We start from the raw sequence: 20,602 nt of genomic DNA on the forward strand, positions 1-20,602 counted from the left end.
CCTTCCTTCTATTTGGTTTTCTTTAGCTCAAGTAAATGTGTGAGGACAATTTCCATTTGTTTAAAAAAAAAGAAAGTTATTAAGTCGGAGGTATAGAATGATGTCAGCATCCAATTACTTTACAACTAGCCAATGAAAGCACATATCCTTATACGAATGACTCATGAAGTAACATTTGAAAAATAATAAGCAGCTGTCATTGAAAGAAAAATTTTTGCATGTTCTACTTCACGTAACATGCTTTTTGGAATCTGTTCAATAACACTGCTTTCAATGAGAGCTCTGAGGTAACCTCTTTTAGCTCAAGAGAGCAAGTTTATTAGACTGAGCACAGGAGCCCCCAAAAATGTATAAAGACCTACTCACCACACTGTTCTTTCCCTTCAACTTTGTTTATTGATGTACTGAACATGAAAAAGTACAAAGAATCCAAACACAAAAGAAAACATGTACAGCCTCTTAAATACTCAACAGAATATATTTTCTATTCCAACAGATGTGAATTAAGTCATACTGTACAACTTCAAATAAATACCAGCCTTACATTTTATTAAGTGCTCTGATAAACACTGTGAAGTGAAGCACAATTTGCATGCCCTCTCATCAATGCCTTGGTTTGCTACAGTAGTATAGGAAAGAAGCATGTAGCTGCTGTTTTCCCGTGAGGGGAAACCTTATTTTTTTTTTAAGTATATACATGTATTTTGTTTTTTAGTTTTTTTTTTTTTAAACGCAGGTTAACTCTGACAATCTAAATGCACCTAAGGATATGAGAAAAGTGCTAAGCCAATTGATTTCTGAATAGCATTGAGTGGGTCAGCATGAAAACTCGCTTATTCACTTTAGCACGCGCCTCACAGTATATGTACTGTACTATACTGAAAAATTTTATAACTACAATTTTAAATAATAAAAAATAAAACAACGCAACCGCAAAGATAATGTACAACTATGTTATGCATAGCACATTGCCTGTTCTAAGGGGAAGCATGTGAGCATCTCAGTTTATACAAAAAGCAGGACGTAACTATATAGTTCTCAGTGCATCCTGATGAAGGCATTTTTACCTTCAGCTTTTTTGAAAATTTATTATAAGCTAGATGCTAATCAGAAAATATTTTGTATTTTTTAAAATTTCTTTCATACATGGTAAAGACTTATTTTATTATTTCCCCAAATAGTGGTTTAAGCATCATACAAAGTTAAATTTCAATAGCATACAGATATTTATGATTTTTGTATGAAAAATGTAAGGAAATTTGTTCAAAACCTATGGTTATACTCATTTCTTTTTTTACCACAAACATATTTATAAACGAAAATGTAGCATCACCATAAACAGCAGAAGTTAGACTATCTACAGACAAAATCAGCAACAAATCTGATGCACTGTAAGGTCAAGTCCTCAGGACAACGAAAGTGACGAAGCAAGACCTCAAGTGACAATGTTAATGCCATTTACAAAGGAAAAAACCGATACAAAAACATTTAAAACCTGAACATCACTTGGCATGTAAGGGAAAAAAAAAATCAAATTAGCTGAAAGGTTCATAAACACAAGGTCTTATTTACATTACACAAAGCTCAGGTGTTAGCCTTGAACGTAACTTTCAAAATACCTTCAAATATATCCAACTCAGATCACTTTTGCCGATTTGCTGCAGTACAAATCATGTGCAACATCTTTTTTTCCTTAAGACAAAACAATTCTTCAAACAATACTGCAAGTACATCACTAAACACCATGAGCTCTATCTGAAGGGATTTCTTTAGGAAGAACAGATTTTTTTTTCCCCCATCTCTTGGTAATTTAAATTTCTTGCCTGCTCTTATATATTCTTTTGTAAATTTTTTTTTATTTGTTTCAAAATCACAAATCAATGTGAGCCACCTATCAGGTAATAACCAGGATGATCAGACGCTACACTGGTGATTACAAAAACGAAACCAGCAGTGTTTCCCCATTGATTCTACTCCTTTCATACAAAGATCTCAAAAGTATTTTCTACATCATAAATCTTTCTAAATTTTCCAACCACTGCAAATTTCCTGGTAAATTTTAAAAGCTCACTAGGTGTCATATGAAGAGATTTCTCAAAGTATTCAAGTCAAAATATTTGTTCCAGGACCAGTAAAAAGTTTCTCCAAATTTTCTTTTTTATAAAAATAGATGCTTTTTTTAAACCCACATCAAAGAGGCTCTTATCTCTTTGGCAAGGTACTGCTTTACGAAAAGTTCTCCAGTATTCTTACAATAAGCGTTTATAATGTAGCCCCCCCTTCCCCAACCCAAATCATAATTACAAAATAAATACGTTTTTAACTTCATAAATAAAAATGTAAACTTCAAAATACTTTTCTTAGACATAACAGCAATGCTTTAAATGTAAACCAAACACAAAGCTAATCAGAAAAAGAAAAAAAGTGGGGGGGGAGGACACAACCAACTGAAGAATTACAACACAAAGCCTCAATATTTACTCACAGGTTCAAGGCAGTTATGTAAAAAGAAAAGAAATGTCTTCCCTTAGCTGAAACACTTTAAAAGGTCCACCTTCTTCAAAGAAGGCAATAAAATGCAATGTGACAGGTAAAAACCCTGTACCTCTTGTCCATATTCAAACATAAAAGATATTTTAAGAAGTTTTAATTCAAATACTAGCAATAAAAAATCTCACATATTTCTTAGGATGCTAAGTAGTCGTTTTATCCCCATCTCAACACTGACTTACAAAGACATTTACTAATGTATAAAGTTTCTCTTAACTTGCCTTTGTTGTATAGTTTTCATATATAAATGGACTGAGGACAAGAGCTCATTAGGCTTTGTGCGTTTTGTTTGTCTTAAAGGAGACCTGCAGTACTCTGTCTCCCAGACGGTATCCATTGAGGCTAGCTATCGCCATGGCAGCCTCATCATAGTTTGTCATAGTCACAAATCCAAAACCTTTGCATTTATTGGTGTTAAAGTCACGGATGACCTTCACGTTGGTGACAGCTCCAAAAGGCCCAAACATTTGCCACAGGATACTCTCATCTGCATCAGGAGCCAGGTTGTACACAAAAATACACCACCCTGTTCCTGGGTGCCCAGGGATATTAATTCCAGCCAAACTGGTCATTCCATCAATGGTCATTGGAGAAAACCTACTGAACAAAACAGGAAACACATACACACACACACACACACGCACGCACACACGCACGCACACACACACACACACACACACAAAACAGAAACAGAGGTTGGTTACAGCGATGATTTATTTCTTTCCCCAACTCCCCTCCCCTCAACAGACACACATAACTATTGGATGTTTCAACCAAAGTCCACGTGTGGCTTGCAGCAGCATGCTATACTATCATGATATTCGTTTAAGTCATGAAATGGCCATTATATGCTGTATTGAATAATACTATCCACAAGAGAAAATATATATATATTTGGAGCTGGTTTCACCAACTTAAGCGGATTGGGAGCAGGAAGGACCAACACAGACATAAACATGCTGTACCGCTGCAACACAACAGAAAACAAATAAGGAGGTTTTCAAACACCAGGTGGCATCAAGTGGTATAAAAACACTCTGAGTCAACCGTGCTTCAAGAAACAGCTTTTCATTAGGTTGTACATGCAAAAGAAAATCCAACACAAACTTATGATGGCTGTCACTCCCCAAATCAAAGAAACTAATCAATTATGGGAAGGGATTATGAGTATCATGAACCTCTATCATTACCTCTTTACTCCATAAGCCATATTGAGCAGATTGTCCAACCTGCAAAACACACATTCAGCAAACTTCAGTTTTTAACTTTTCCCCTTGATGTCCAAGAAAGCTGGGCTCGATACTGCCATCTTCCAAGGGGGGTGTTTCTATGTTAACTGTATGAGAAGTCTCAAAAAAGTGGGTCTTCTTACATTTCTGAGCAAATGGGTACCACTGCCATATGACAGTAGCTCTTCCAATCCCTAGGTCAGTGCAATGCAGGGAAATCACTGGTGGTCATCTCAGAAAACCCTTTTGAGAGGAAATGTGGGGGCTGTGAAATAGCATTTGGGTTCTCACCTTTGCAGGCAAGTTCTAAGCACTCCACATACGTCTACACAGTCTTTGTTACTGTTTTCACAGTTGGTTCCTGAGCATCATCAGATTAAGGGAGTCGCCCAAGGCCAAAGGGTTTAGAGAACAGTGGCACTGACACTCAAATTCTGCAGTTTACACAGAACTTCATAATCTCCCTTAAACCTCCCAAACACAAAGGACTTTCACTTTTAAAAATCAAAGTGTAACTAGTACAGATAAAAGGAACCTTATACACAACCTCAGCCAAACCTCCCACTTCTCAATATGCTCAACTAAGTCCACAGAACGTAAGACTACAGACTCACTGAGCAATAAAGCCAGGATCAGATCCCAGTCTGATGTTTATTTTGACTGTTCTACAAGAAGTACAGTGCTACTACTCAAGGTGTAAGAGACCAGGTAGATATGTTCCTATTCCCTATTATTCCTGCACATTTGAGTGTTTGGTAAAACTGAAGAGAATCGGAGCTGACGTAATACAAACTATCTTTTTAATAAAAGAGAGGAACAAACCCCAGTGACAGAGGAGTACCTTGTGGTGTGTGTGCCTTGTCCCTCCTACCCTCTCAGGAGCAGGGGCAAGTTCATTACTAAGCATGGAGCAGAGCCTGGGTCACGACAGGTTTACCATCAGTATCTGCTGATTGAATAAAAGCAATGAAGCTGCTAACAGCAACCTTAATTATTTAATCCAGAGTAAGAACTATTAGGAAGGCAGGCTGGGGGGCCTGTCTGCACATGCAAGGGAGCGGGCACCTGTGTGGGAAAAGAGGTTGGAGGGTGGGAGGGTTTTGTTTGGTCAAAGATGCTATACCTTTGTACTCCAAAATAAAGGCCACAAATACCAGAAATAGGGATGCAAACAAAATCACCAACCATAAAGTAATGATACAGATAACTTCATGAAAATGCTGGAATGACCAACACAGAGTGCCTTTGGCATGTGAGTGTGGAATGGAGCGGCTCACTGCAGTCTCCTTCCAAAGCACGCAATGATCCCAAAGCAGGCACATCGAAGCAGAGTCGCGTCATCTCTGCACATTAACGGGCACGCTCTGCCACCACCAGCTAGGTCACCAGCCCAAAGTCCAGAGACAGGAAACTCCCAAGTGAGTTTTCAGCACTTTCAAGACAGGGCAGAAACCAGAACCGCCCGAGCAGTGAATTACTTGCGTTAAAGGGAGAGATCGCATTTGTCACTCTCCACCTCAGAAGACTTCTATACTAGGATCTCTGAGAACTCTCTCAATGGGCCTCACATTTACCCTACTTGTGAAACCCTATATGACACCAAGATCCTGACCACCGATATCTTTGCTCAATATCCATTTTAGGAAAAAATCAGTCCTATGGAATTCAAGCCAAGTTACTTAGCTCTCTGTCTCCCCTCCTTGCTCTTCTTGCCCCTCCCTCCTCTCCCATCAATAAGGAGAGCTGGGAGGAATACACCACCTAAGAATCAGAACCCCAGCAACGCTGAAAAGCCTGTCTGCATGCAGCTGGACCTGGTCGCCTTCCCTGCTCTCAGCACCCCCACGGGGGCTGGCAGAAGGCCATGTGAGCTCCACTGGGCCCACATGTACCCCAAGTCTTGCAGCAGCTAGAAAACTGTCAACCAGGTGGTTAGCTGAGACCCAAGGACCACTATCAATCTCCAGAATCATACATTTCTCCTGGGTCTGTCCAGAGTTCAGAGACAGACACCTTTTGTATATATGCTCTTTTAATGACAGAACCAATTTTAAGGGAGACTAAGTTAGTGGCCTCCAGAATGACCCAGGGGGACGTGCCTGATGATGTACAGCAGCATAGCCAATTCACATTGAAGTGTCCATTAAAAATATACTCTTCATCTTAAAATAATCTTTATTCCTACCGAATCAACACAGTGCACCCAACAGCCTCGTCAGTCCCAGGCATCACATACTTTCCCAAGGGACAACTTGGCGGTCCTCAAAGGGACAGGGACACAGCCACCTGTCCTTCAGCGTGGACACAATCCACTCACAAATAACACGCTAAGTGGATTTGAAGGATAAGACTGAGAAACCTTGCTGTAACTACAACCACCCTCAAAGGAGAGGTAGATTAAAAGAGAGTCCTGCAAATAAACATCAATATCACCATCACTGTCATAATCTGAGTGAGGGTGGCACCTGTAAGGAAAGTTGGAATAAATAAGAAAATGGAGAGCTGATTATTCCTGCTGCTCCTAGGATAAGCTACACTGAGGTTAGACAAAATAATCTAACAGGTCTCACATGAAGTCAGTCAAGAAATGTCAAATGATCAAGATCATAATTCTATGACTCTTGCTTCAAAGGTGTATTACTCAATATTTACTGATTACATATGTGAAAAATGAGTCAGCATGATAATTAGCAAAACACTGATATATTGCTTGTTTCATCCTTATCTTTACTGTCCATGTGTGATTCAGGTTTATGAATTAATGAATGCACTAGCACAAGCCCCCACGTGCATACAGTTTATGACTACATGCCTCGTTTCAGACTATATATGGGCAATATTTTGAATAGAAACATATTCCCATTTCGAAGCTAGATATTTAGAAGTAGAGAATAAAAAGAAGATATGTGCCTAGTTTCCAAGAAATTCAGCTGACAGACTATGCTAGGGTCTACATGCAGGTAAAGGGAAATGTCGGTCCAAGTCAGAAACAAAAAAATATAAAACAGATTGTAAACGGGTTAAGAAAATAAAACTCTGAACTCTACAAATAATGGTTCTCAAAACCTCTCTAAAGATCACCAACCAAGACTGCTTTGAAGTTAATCCACAACAAGATCATCAATCCATGTCCTTATCTAATTCCTCCAAAAGAGAAAAAAAACTTATTTAGGAGGACTGATACCAGTTTTTCCCAAAGAAGCTGTGACAGTGCAGGCAGCACGTGCCTTAAATGAATCTCAAGTGCTGACATAGAAGCTCCTTTAAAAATGCATAAAGCCTTCCAGAAGCAGGCACACATGCCATTAGACTAGATCACATTTAATAGAATTAAGGCTGCTCCACAAGAAGAGAGATGAAAAAAACTTTGGCTGAAAGTTTAATTCAGATACCATATCCCAGGAATATACTTAAGGGAGTCACAGTAACCATCCAAATAAATAAGGCTGGTCTTATTCTGAAAACTGCGGTCAATCAGGTAAGCATATTAGATCAGCAATGCTCACGTTACAATAATTTTCTAATTATTCATACAGGTTGACTGAGCCATAAACACCGTAAGTCAACTTTTAAACTTAACCCTCACTACATCGATTTTAGTTTTTTTACCTTAAAAGATATGGTCCATTTCATAAATATTAAAAACCATCCCTGACTATTAATATTTATAACTTGTATTCTCCAGTCTCTCTCAACTACCGAGATACTATAATAATATAAAAACACAGTGCAAATTTTCTAAGTGTCAGCAAGAAGGTGACAAACTCAAGGCTAAGAGCATTAGAACACAGATATGAGGAACAAAAGCTCTAAGTAATGAACTAGGCCCGAACTACAGAAAAGCAAAATAACAACAAAGCAAGCCACTCCTTCATTCAAGAGTGTTTGTGAGATGAAAGAAGAAGATTCAACCTTAATTCAATAGAGAAAGGGGGAAAAAAAATCAAGGTAATAACAGACCAGGTTCGGAGATATTAAAGAAAAACATATCAGGCTAAACTTGAACCCTAGGAATAGAAGCTCTCAATTTCCTGTAACACTGAATCTAGACCAAACGCCTTCACTGAGCTCAAAGACTAGTTCATAATTTATTATCTGAAGTTGAATTATGAGAAGAATGGGAAGTGAGGTGACAGAGACCAGAATTAAGAATCTGAAAGGGCAATAAACATCTTTCTCATTTTCTGAAACCAAGTTTCCCTTAACATTTACAGACAACTCTTATTCCTTTTCCTCAAAATTAGTTTTTAATAGAAGACAAGGAAAGGAAGAATCTCTACATTAATTACAGATGGAACTAAATGATAAAAGCACAGAATGGGCAATATTTTTTAAAAATATTAAATCTATCCGAACAACCTGTAAAACTTTACCTAATAAAAAACATTTTTTAATTAAAAAAAAAACATACATACCATGTATGAAGGGGGGTAGATCAAATTGAGAACAGATAAAATAGTTAGACAACTTAACATCTGAGTCACCTACAAGTCTTGCCATTTCAATAATCGGGCATTCTCCTAAAGATACTATCATTTCAGTCCTCTTGCCCAGCCTTTCTCAGAATTCTTGATTTTAAGAGCATAGTTTTACTCAATAACTACCATAAAACAAAAACCAGAGCTTAAATTAGGAAACACCAAAAATAACAATTTAAACTCAAAGAGCTTTCTTCTAACGTCAAACGTGGTACTTTCAGTGTTAAAATCAACCAGTAAGTTTCAAAGAACTCTCCTGTACCTAAGATCAGAATTCTTTACTGGGCCTCAAAAAGCTCTGGGGTTAACTGGCTGCCCAAGAAAAATCTCTAAAATTCCTTCATTCACGTCTGTGCTAAATTTAAAAAAAAAAGTTTACTCACTTAAGATGCCACAGAAGAAACCTACAAGCAGAGCTAAGAAATGACTCTGTGAAATTTCTTTTTCCACAAAGGCAGCTCCATCCATCTCTTCCTCCAGCTCAATCACTACTTCCAACCACCACAGACAAAATCGGCAGTGTTTCCTTTCTACCAATGCCTTTTTTTTTTTTTCATTTTTTAAAAAATTATTTATTTATTTTTTTCCTGCATATATATATATATATATTTTTTTTTTAATTAATTTATCTTTTTTTGTGCAAAGCTGAAGCAGAGTGAAGTGATCGCCAGGCTCAGTCAACCGGGTACCAAGTCATCCAGTTCCAGATGAAGCCTCATGACAGCATAACTTTTTCTCCCAAGGCAAAAGCCACCTTAAGCCACCTGAACATGATGTTTACAGAAAACTTCTCTTTCACACCTCAGGTGAGGTATCTCAGTGATTTAAATCTCAGTGATTTAAAGAAGACATTGATAGATTTTTATCTTTACTCTCTGCAGCATTCTAAATACACGAGCCAAAAAAAAAAAAAAAGGCATGTGATATAAGCTAGAAAACATATAAATCTTTGTTTATTAAGTTAAATTTGTGATTATATTTTTGGTGATTAACTATTATGCCCCAGCATGCAAATAATGCACTTGTGATAAAGAACAGAAACAAAAAAATACTATCACAAGTGTGAGATGGCATTATGACTGCAGGATACCATATGGCCAAAAAAGGATCTTAAAAATGTTCCAGAAAATAAAAACTACTTATGTATCTGTGCTCTGTTTAACATCTAAAAGTCACCATTCTCCTCACATGCAGATCAAGGATTTAAAAAAACAAAAAAACCTAGATTTGGTTGGTGCCCCAGTATTAGAATAAATTTTGAAAAATTAGAATATTTAACCTGTCTAATGAGAGAGAATGTCTTCTTCGTACTAAAAATGCATGGTCATTCCATGGACTATAGAGGTTAGAAAACTACCACCCACAGGCCAAATCCAGACTGCCATCTGTTTCTCTATAGCCCAAGAGCTAAGAATGGTTTTTACATTTTTAAAGAGTTTTTGTGTGTTTTTTTTTTGTTTTTTTTTAAAAGACATGCATCAGATACTGTGACCACAAAGCCTAAAATATTTACTGTCTGGGTCTTTACAGGGGTTTGCCAACCTCTATACTGCAAAGATTAAAAACTTAAAACGGGAAGATGAATCTATTTATAAAAACATAATGCAACCATATAAGTTATATATCCTTAGTTGTGCACAAATTATAAAACCAAGTAACTGAAAGAGCTTGACCTAAGAAAAGACCTTCTCAAGTAAAAAACTAGAAGAGGGAAATCAGAAGCAATGGGAACAATTAGGAAGACCCCCAGTATTCTGCAGGTCAGGGTTTCTCAGCCTCAGCACCACTAAGTTTGGGACCAGATAGTCCCCTGGTGTTGGGGGGCTTTACTGTACACTGCAGGATGATGGGCAGCACCAGTGGCCTCCACCCATGAGATGCCAGTCATCCCCATCCAACTGATACCGACATCAATGTCTCCAGACACTGCCAACGCTCCCAGAAGAGCAAAACCATTCCTGATTGAGAACCACTGCCTGCCACAGGTTACTGAACTTTCGCCCCCACTTTGGATACTCTGCAAAAGACACTATACCCCAAGTAGGCTTTCCCTGTGCCCATAAGAAAAAGAAAGAAAACAATGATAATAGCAAACCAGAGATCTTGTCTTATAATAAAAGTGCCGGACAGCGAACCTGAGACTTCTGGTTTGAGCAGCTGGGCGTAAGAAGTAGACCGGACTTACCTAAAGCGCTGTGCCTGCTGAGCTAGTGGTCCTGGATACCTTCTGTTTGGAGACTGGTACAGCTGGGAAAGGATGGCCTGATTGGTCTTTTGGCTTGGGTTATTAGCAAACTTTACAGTGATTGGCTCTGTGGCACCGGGAGGTTTCTGGCCATTTAGGCCTTTGATAGCTTCTTCTGCCTCAATCCGCTTGTCAAATCGAATAAACCCTACACCCCTTGATATGCCTAAGGTAGATGTGGGTAAGGATTTGGGAAAGGGAGTAGAAGGAGACAGGAGGGAGAGAAGAAAGGATACATTAATTTTCCCTTCTCAAGAACATGTTTTCACCCACATGTAACATCTGCCACAAAAATCACACCAGGAGAAAAGCTTCACCTTTGCTTAGTAGCAATTCAGTCTAGCATTACAATTTTGTATTTTTTAAATAGATGAAACGCATTAATTAAATTAATGCACTTTAAAGCCCATTACTACATGCTACCAATAAGCCAGGAAGAAGAAGAAAGCACACAAGTACGTCCATGTTTCTTTTCCCCACCTTCTTCTCTCCCTCTCATGCATTCTTTAATGATGTCAACTGTATGACTGACTTGTACTTTTCAAATTATGCTACTGGACAAACAGTTCAGAAAGAAAGGGCACAGGAGCTCTTTCTCTTGGAACGAGGAGAAGAGAACCAAGCATTTGCTAAAAATGCTAAAAAGCTATGCTAAAAATATATGCACAGGGGTAGAAAAACATATTTCAGCTACACTTTTAAATAGTAAAATTCTACTTAATTATACAGGCTACCGACCCTTTGAGAGAAATGCCTGAAGAGGTTTTTCTGGTTCCCTGAAGCTCCCCCACTGCTTTTAACTGACTCTTCTTTATTAGAGAAATGACATTATATGGAGAAAAAGAGGGAAAAGAGGAGATAAGAGTAAAATTAAACAAGACAGAAGTAAAGCCTCAAAGCTTGCTTTCTTTGGCAGCATTACTTCTGGCTACAGAATGCTATTTCCCGCTCACGCTCACCCCACCTTGAGAGACCAGAAGGGGGGAAGCAGAAGGATGGCCAAGTACCTGCCCAACTTTTGAGAAATAGCAGCAAGAAATCCAACTCATTCCATTTAATTAGCTTAACAGACTATTTGGGGTGGCCAGAGCTGGCCACCATGGGATCAGCAGTTGTAGGGAAAGACTTTCTTGGCAAAACAAATCAGTAGTAGCAGGACTAACTTGGGACTTGCAGCAGGAAAAGCCTAGATGATTCAGAGTATGTCATTGAGGAAGAGTGAGAAGCAATTAAGAAAGATAAGTTAAGAAAAAGCATTAGACCATTATGATTTACAGGAACTTTAAAAAAGAATAAAGGTCTGCTTGCTTTATAATCAATCCTGTGTAGGTCGAATGGCTCAGAATTCTAAGGTAGGTAAGGCATTTTTCCCCGTACGCACGTATCTCAGCCCCTATCACTCACCTTCCCTATTTCTAAGCTATGCCTGCTGCACGCACATTACTGCGCACGCACATACACGCTGCATGCACCTGATGGCCCAATAACAAAACTGCAGCATTTTTTCATTTTAGGTAAAGTGGACAACTTCACACTAAAGGTCTTAAGTGTAACGATGAAATGGTGAAACGACACCAAATCTATCCTTTCCATTATCTATTCAGCATGAATAACCCCTAAAACTTTATTATTCCATCAGGAAAGCCTTAGATGGGCAGCGAAACGGCCTCAGTTTAGGATGAGTCACCTAAACCTATGGTCCTCAAACCTGAGCACGCATCAAAACAGCCTAAAGGACTTGGTAAAATGCCCACTCTAAGAGTTTTATTCACTAGGTTTTGGGGCCCAAGCCTGCATTTCTAACAAAGTTCCAGGAGGGTGCTTTTGCTGCAGGTGCAGAACCACACTTGAGAAACACTGACTCAATCAGGAGGTGGCCAGGTAGTCTACCTGCACCCTCAGGATGGCCCTGCAGCCGAGAAATGGCTTTCTGTATCACAGGTGAAACTGACTTTTGATTCAGGTCCTCACTGAGAGTGAATGAATTAAAAAGCATGAATACAAATAAAACAAAAGGCCTTTTTTATTTTGCTCTAAACAAATGTATTTGGATTGTTAGGCCTGGACTTCTATTCAACCTCATTTGCCATCTGTGTGTACAATACACTGTGATAGAATGTATGAAAATCATGAAATGTAGCTAAGACGACCACATTTTTATATATCCTCACTGGACTAATTCTCTCCATACAATAAAATCTACAGGCCCCTCTCCTAAGCATATGGATGATGGTAGATACCACTATACTCGGAACTCAGAAGTATGGTGTTCAGACTCTGTAAGAAGCTAATGAACAGCACAGAGGAACATAACAAAGGATGCTTCTGATTGAGTTCAGATCAACTCAATTGATCATCAGTTGAAGAATGAAAAAAACTGGCCTAGTCGTATTCTGTGGTCCATCGTTTCTTAAAAAATATAATCACACGTTATAATGCACAACTATTTCCACTGGTACTCTAACTATGAGAGACAGAAGAGGAGAGAGAAAGACAACAGGGATAGTGAAGGAGAGAAGACAGAAGAATCACACAGAAAAGAGAAAAACCCATTTTCTTTAAAAAAAAAAAAAAAGACTACTCACAAAATCTTAAAGTGACTGCTTTAGTATATGGCACTACAGGTGATTTTCTCCCCCCTCCTTTGCATGCTTCCTTAATTTTAATATGTTTTTAGAAGAATATTGCTTTTATAATAGAAAAATATGCCTTTACTTTACTTTTAAGATCCATATTCAAATCTGTATTGCTAGTTTTTCTTTAACTGAAAGCTTTAGCAGAAGAGCTCCCTTCCACACAAAGATTTTAATAAACATATTGGTCTTATTTTGGTTTGGTTAAAAGTAACATGAGATTAAAATTAATTTTTAACACTTAAAATTTCAAACTCATGCATGCCTATACAACACAGCATGGACCTGAAAAAGTCTTAACAGCAATTACTAGTGTAGATGCAGTGTAATTCTGCCTCGGAGAATTAGCAGCATTAAACTATGTTTTTCACAAAGAGTAAGACTGTTACTTAATGCTTCATAAGGAGGTTGGGAGCTTTTTTCATGCAGGAGCTTAGAAATGAAGATTATTAATTTGTAATAATTATTTATAATAATTTATATTCAATAATTATAAATTTATTATAAGCCACAAAACAGGCTCCAAACCTTCACCTTTGGGAAGGAAATGACTCAAGCTTGCTCACTACAGTATCTATGCTTACCCATGCATATCTATGAACAATCTTAGCAAAAAATTGCATTTTCTGGCCCACAGATACACCTTTGATATATTCTAGAGGCCAGACTTCTGTATGAGAAGGCAGACTATTTCACCATCTGTCAGTCAGCGAGCAGAGGCTGCCTACTTACCAGTGACCTGGTCAACAAGAATACGAGAAGTAATAATGCGTCCATATTGTGAAAAAAGTTGCTCCAACTCCTTCTGGGTCATTGTTTTTGGAAGTCCACTGACGTATAAATTAGCATCTCTGATGGAAGCTGAACTCGGGCGCGCATAGGAAACCTGGAAAAGAGTAGAGAAACGTGCATGCACACTCAGTGACCTTCCTTCCCAAATTCGAAAACCGCCTCAAGTGAGCTTTTCCATAAGCAGCATGCAAGAAAGCATTCAAGCATGTCCAGCATGAACTGTTCCACTGCTTTCTGGAGAGACTCTTGACAAGAGAAACACCATTCCCCTGGGTGGAAAGAAGCGCATATCTACCCCAGGTGTGTAAGTGTTCAAAACTGACCAGTGGTACACAGAGCAGAGTAGGACTCCTGGTAATAAGCTGTCCTCCAAGGGGCCAATCTCCTAAACTAGGGATTTAGGCTCAATTGAATGGTCAGGCTTAAGGATTCTAAATTCATCTGACACACCTGTGTGACCTGTTTTGGTGCCTCCCACTTCAGCAGGGGTGGGGGATGGTACAAACTTTCTAAAGAATTTAAATATGCCCTTTTCGGAAATTATTTAGCAATTTCAATTAAACCCTGTACTATTTAATAGACACACTGTAAATAAACATCTTGAAGCAGATTATCATGATAAAAAAAATAGCTATCATCCTTAAATTCTCAGATGTATGAATGGACTGTATCTCCTGTCATTCTTTGTCTATGTCTGTCCACAAATCTCTTCAATCTTGATTTAAAAGGTCTTAAGTCCATCTATTGATTTATTGACTTTACATGCCCTTTCAAAAGGCTTCCCACCTTTGAGATAGAGTGTCTAAACTTCTACCAAGATGAAGACAGAATAGGCCCGTGTGTATTTATCATCAGCACACCTTACACACACTCCGGGAGGGAAGGCGTTAGAGCCGCCCCTCTCATCACTGCATCCTCCTCACCCTGGCCCATCGCATGTGCTAAGAGTGTCTGCTGAGTACAGCCAATCTAGTATCCCAGAGGCCCCACAAGCCGTCGTGGATCCGCAACAGCTCACCAAGCACATAACAGTCAAGGGAGAGCTCAAGCCACTTAGATCTTGCCCAAACTGTGATCGATACCTCTTTGCCAATTTTATGTCAGCGCTGAGTCTCATGTGCTATTTTGACCCCATTTCCTTTAGTTTTAATAGCGAGCTCTTCTAGACTGACTGCCAAGGACAGAAACTTCACAGCATACCCCGTTTGCCAGATCACTGACAAAAACGGCCAAGCTCTGGGTTTCATTTGGTGGAGTACCATGACAGGTCAACTTCTGCCGATTGATCATAACCATTAGTATCAATCTTTGGGCTTTCATAGTGACTTGGATGGAAAAAAAAATTCGCCTGCAATGCAGGAAACTTGGGTTCAATCCCTGGGTCGGGAAGATCCCCTGGAGAAGGGAACGAGGGAATGGCTACCTACTTCAGTATTCTTGCCTGGAGAACTCCATGGACAGAGGAGTCTGGGAGGCTATGGTCCATGGAGTCGCACAGAGTCAGACACTACTGAGCATATATATTACACTTCTTTTCCATCTTGGCCACCAGGGAAGCCCCAATATGTAAACGATCACCATAGGCAATCAATATTATTCCTTGGAAGAATCAGTATTAGTCACTCAGGGATTCAACCATTTCTGTCAATGGTCTGGCAAATGGGATATGCTGTGAATAATGAAATAATCTCTAATCCACATAAAATTCTGTTAGCACAGAGCCTAAAAACCCAGGTGACTATACTATAAATATTCACCTCTAAATACATCTAAGAATGCAGGTAAAGACCTAGACCATTAAAGTCGAGAGTAACCTGAGTCCCTTACTGTGCTCCATAATAATTTACTCATGCAGTGACATTCACTGCTTTGAGCATTTCAGAGGAGTGTGGGTGGAGTGTTTTAAAAGTTATCCTAAAATATATTTAGGAAAACGGGTTTATATTTAGTGCTTATGTAAAAGCTTTGAAAACATACTTGGGTCAGTCATGTTATCTACATTTTTTTTTCTTTCAGTGTCTGGTCTTCAGTTCACACTGCTTCTTTAATTCCAACCTGTACTGACTATATTTTCTTATCCTCTGAATTCTCAATGCTCTAGCATTTATAGCCTTGGTCCAGGAGAGACCTCTGAGCTTCCCAGGAATAGTTAATTCTAGAGAGCAGCAAACAACTCCCCTGGGAGGTATCTTTGACATACAAACCAGAGGCCACACCCCATCTCCTTTATCAAATCCTCAGACCAAGCCAATATTCCTCCCACTCTGAATCGGCCTAGGGCCAGGTACCAGACAATCAAGTAGAGAGTGAAGGTGTTAGTCTCTTGGTCCTGTCCCACTCTTTGTAACCCTGTGGATGGCAGCCTGCCAGGCCACCCTGTCCATGGGGTGTCCCAGAATACTGAAGTGGGTGGCCGTACCCTTCTCCAGAGGATCTTCCCGACACAGGGGTTGAACCCTGGTTTCCTGCACTGCAGCCGGATTCTCTGCCGTCTGAGCCACTAGGGAAGCCCTACCACCCCTAGAGCCCAGAGTGGTCGAGAACCATTCAAACTCTCCAAAGCTAAACTCCCCCAGTCTACCTGCCCTGCCTTGTCCTCAGCTTCCCGCCAGGACCCCCAGAAAGGCCCCAGGCCACGCTCTGCCCTCTCCCCTCTGCCTCCTGGCATCTCTGGGGCCTGCCCACGTGACCCCGCATGGCATGCTCTGCCTCCTCTTTCCAAAGATCTTAAAGCATAAGTTTCCTCCTTCATAACAATCATTTACGTATGTCTTATCTGATTACCCAGGTGCATTTCCAGACACGGCTACACTAATAAGGTTCCAACTCTCAATAAAGAACCATCTCAACACTGTTTTGCACTGACTTTGCCAAAGAATTGGTTCCTATCACCACAGGCAGGACATGGGTGACTCAATCTTACAGAAACTCATGGTGGCAACAGTATTTCCATTTAACTTATACTCCAGGGGCTTAAGGGACTTCACCATTTGGAAAGCATTTTCAGATACACTATTTTGTGCCTCACAACAACCCTGTAAGGTAGGGAGGGCACATATCAGTATCTTATAGCTGGGGAAACAGATACAGAAAAGGTAGGTAAGCACTGCTAATGCTATACACAAGTGTTGAACTCTGGATTAAAATTCTGATCTTCTAAACCCTTGTCTTGGGAGTTCATCTTTCACTGTCCTATCTTTTCACCTTTTCATACTGCTTGGTGACTGCAGCCATGAAATTAAAAGATGCTTACTCCTTGGAAGAAAAGTTATGACCAACCTAGACAGCATATTAAAAGCAGACATTACTTTGCCAACAAAGGTCTGTCTAATCAAAGCTATAGTTTTTCCAGTAGTCATGTATGGATGTGAGAGTTGAACTATAAAGAAAGCTGAGCACCAAAGAATTGATGCTTTTGAACTGTGGTGTTGAAGAAGACTCTTGAGAGTCCCTTGGACAGCAAGGAGTCAATTCTAAAGGAAATGAGTCCTGAATATTCACTGGAAGGACTGATGCTGAAGCTGAAACTCCAAAACTTTGGCCACCTGATGTAAAGAACTGACTCATTGGAAAAGACCCTGATCCTGGGAAAGATTGAAGACAGGAGGAGAAGGGGACAACAGAGGATGAGATGGCTGGATGGCATCACCGACTCAATGGACATGAGTTTGAGTGAACTCCGGGAGTTGGTGATGGACAGGGAGGCCTGGTGTGCTGCAGTCTATGGGGTCATAAAGAGTCAGACACGACTAAGCGACTGAACTGAGGAAGACTTGCAATGAATGAGATAAGGACTTGTACTTTGCAGATTCAAATCAGTTTCCAGACCAAATTTCTATCCAACAATTATCAGCAATTCTTTTTTTTTTAATCAGCAATTCTTGATTCTGATTTTTCTACAGATTTGGGGCTCAAACTGGTGCGCTGCTTTAATTTTCACCTGGAGAACGACTCTGGGGCTATCTGAAACTTCAAATTGTTAAGTCTGTCTCTGTGGTTCTTCAAGACTAAAATAACACTCCATGGAGAAGACCCATGAGATGGTTTTGTTTTATGGCTATTTCTATATTAGAAATACTTCAATAGGATGAACCTCCAGCATATGTTCCAGGAGGGTCAAAACAGCTTCCTCCTTCAACAAATCCAAGGTGTTCTCCAATCTGTAATCACTGGATTAAGAGATAGGTTTGGGGTTTTACATTTCACTGCCATTTAAACAGGTGAATATTTAATGCCTGAGGAGCAAGGTTATGAAATGTCAAAACTACTAAGTGAAGGATCTAATTTAAGAGGCAGCCACAGAGTCTGCAATTTAAATATTTAAAGATGATACAGAAAGTACAACACTGAACACCAATCTACTCCAAAGATAGCATTTTATATCTCAGGTTTATTCTGGAATTCCTCACAAGTGTACGAGTGATATTATAAACAAAGACAAGCAATGCTGAAATTACTTGAAGGGAAAGAAGGGAGACAGAAGTACCAGGCAATAAATGTTCTAGTCAATGGCTTCTCAAGCTGTTCTTCACAAGAGAGACCTGACTGGACAAAATAGAGATAAAAATAGATTTATCAAAGTAATCAGGTCCTGAAAATGGAATAGTTTGAGACACAGCATATTCCTTGTAATTAAAAACTCATTTCTTCATCAGCATGCAGTCACTCAATCATGTCAGACTCTTTGCGACCCCATGGACTGCAGCCTGCCAGGCTCCTCTGTCAATGGGATTTTCCAGGCCAGAATACTGGAGTGGGTAGCCATTCCCTTCTCCAGGGGATCTTGTCAACCCAGGAATTGAACCCAGGTCTCCTACATTGCAAGCAGATTCTTTATCATCTGAGCCATCTTCATCAGCAAATAAAACTAATTATACATTAAACATTCAAGGACAAGTAACACATATACTATGAATGGGCTGTCAAAATACAGGTTAATAAAAATACACAGAACTGAAAGAAATGAAAACATGGACAAGAGCTGGGACTTTATTACAGGTACATAATAAAGTTTAAGACCCCCTGTACGTCACTTTAACAGAAGTATGTCTAAATGCTTCCGTCCAAAAGTACAACTGCTCTCAATTCTCTCCACTTCACCAACAGAAAGATCAGTGACAGTGGACATTAATACCAACAGATTAAAGTGATAAGGACTATAAATGAACAAAGCAATCTCTTCTTTATTAAACTCCAGACATCTGAAAAATCTCCCACTGGCAAGATCACCAGTAAACAACTTCTATCACTTGTCAATTACTGACCCAGGACTACAAACACTAACCCTGAAAAAAATGAGGTACATGCCACTCAGACTCCGTTTTTTTTTTTTTTTTGGAACGCTCCATTCTGCAGCTGAAAAGAGTGGACAAGGTCACAGTTATGCCTATTTAAACTGAGAGTTAATTGCTGTTCATATCAAAAAAAATGGAGCCTTGATGGGACTAAGAAAAATGATACTACCGCTAAATAAAAATTAGCTCCAGCTCTGGCAGACAGTAGCAAAGTTCTTGTGAAAGCATCAAGGCATTATAGGCACGGGGCTACATTGGACCCACCAAGAGAACTCAGAAGCACACAGAAAAGACATTAAGTTTTAACCACAAGTCAGGCATAGACCTCAAAATCCACCAAAAAGGAAGCAGTGTCCTTTGATCTACTTCTAAATGCAAAACCCTACCAGGAACAGGTCTCAAACACACACCAGGACATACACATATCAGTCCAAGATTAGGTTTGGTGTAAGAGCAAGCATGTTTCACAGAGGGTTGCAAATGAGTAAACTTGAGAGAGAACAAAGCATACAGAAATAAGTTCATAAGAAATTAAAGATTAGCTCTAGCGAAGGAGGTGGAGCTAAAAGGAATAATCACACCTAACAGGAAGGCTTAGCAAAGGTATTATGGATTAGAGAAGTTGCCTCTAAAAGGTATTCCAAGACAGAGAATGTGGAATATTGCAACAGTGGACAACACACAGAACCTCAGATTTTATTGAACACTGGGTTGGTTGAATGCTTTAGTCTATGTAAGATTGTTTTCATTCAAAAGAGACATTCAGAAATACCGCAAAATATATCTGATCAGGTTATTCCTCTCAGAGATTCCCTAATGCTTTAAGAATAATTTCAAGTTTCTAAGTTACTTATGCTTGAGTGGCTAACAGGCAGGAAGGCCAGGGGTCTCCAAATGGAGGAAATAGGCTGCAAGTGTCAGACATTTTTAATCTCTCTCTTAAGCGGCAGGAGGAAACAAACTACTAGTGTTATTATTTTTTCTCCTTCTCTATACAAATTTAAAAGGGGGTTTCTTTTAAAATTCTGTGTTGCCATGACTACACCTGGTTCTACCTGAACTTAACTTTTCTCAAACCTTGAGCTAACCAATGCGTTTTTCTTATGGAAATCTTTGTCTTAAGCTATGTTAATGAACTATGTATTTACCCTAGACTGTCTTCAAGTCTGTTCCACTTTAAGAATCAGAACCCACTTCACAAACCAGTATGTTTTACTGGTAACATTGATTGGTCTCCTAATCTATGTTAATGAAACTCTGTATTTACTTGGAAATCTGTCTTTCTTCAGGATTCATGTCAATCATTTTATGGCCCAGGACAACCCGCCTTGTGTCAATGTTATCTCAAAATGCATGTTGTGGGCGAGGGGCCTGATGCCAG

At 39.4% G+C, this 20,602-nt stretch overlaps 1 protein-coding gene across 9 annotated transcripts in view; it reads right to left on the reverse strand.

Moving 5' to 3' along the window:
* Positions 1-376: 376 nt before the first annotated feature.
* ELAVL2 (ELAV like RNA binding protein 2) overlaps positions 377-20,602 on the reverse strand; it is a 170,428-nt gene continuing 150,202 nt past the window's right edge. For 3 of the 9 annotated variants that reach the window (XM_060411007.1, XM_027964591.3, XM_060411011.1), the window contains 4 exons: positions 13,868-14,021; positions 10,443-10,668; positions 3,741-3,779; positions 377-3,150 (listed from right to left, as the gene is read on the reverse strand). In XM_060411007.1, coding sequence (XP_060266990.1) covers positions 2,820-3,150; positions 3,741-3,779; positions 10,443-10,668; positions 13,868-14,021 — 750 coding nt within the window. In that variant the 3' untranslated portion in view covers positions 377-2,819. The remainder of the gene's footprint in view (positions 3,151-3,740; positions 3,780-10,442; positions 10,669-13,867; positions 14,022-20,602) is intronic. The other 6 variants (XM_060411008.1, XM_012127278.5, XM_060411010.1 and 3 more) reach the window with 3 other exon arrangements.

This window comes from Ovis aries, chromosome 2 (assembly GCF_016772045.2).
Source record: "Ovis aries strain OAR_USU_Benz2616 breed Rambouillet chromosome 2, ARS-UI_Ramb_v3.0, whole genome shotgun sequence".
Taxonomy (NCBI): Eukaryota; Metazoa; Chordata; class Mammalia; order Artiodactyla; family Bovidae; genus Ovis; species Ovis aries.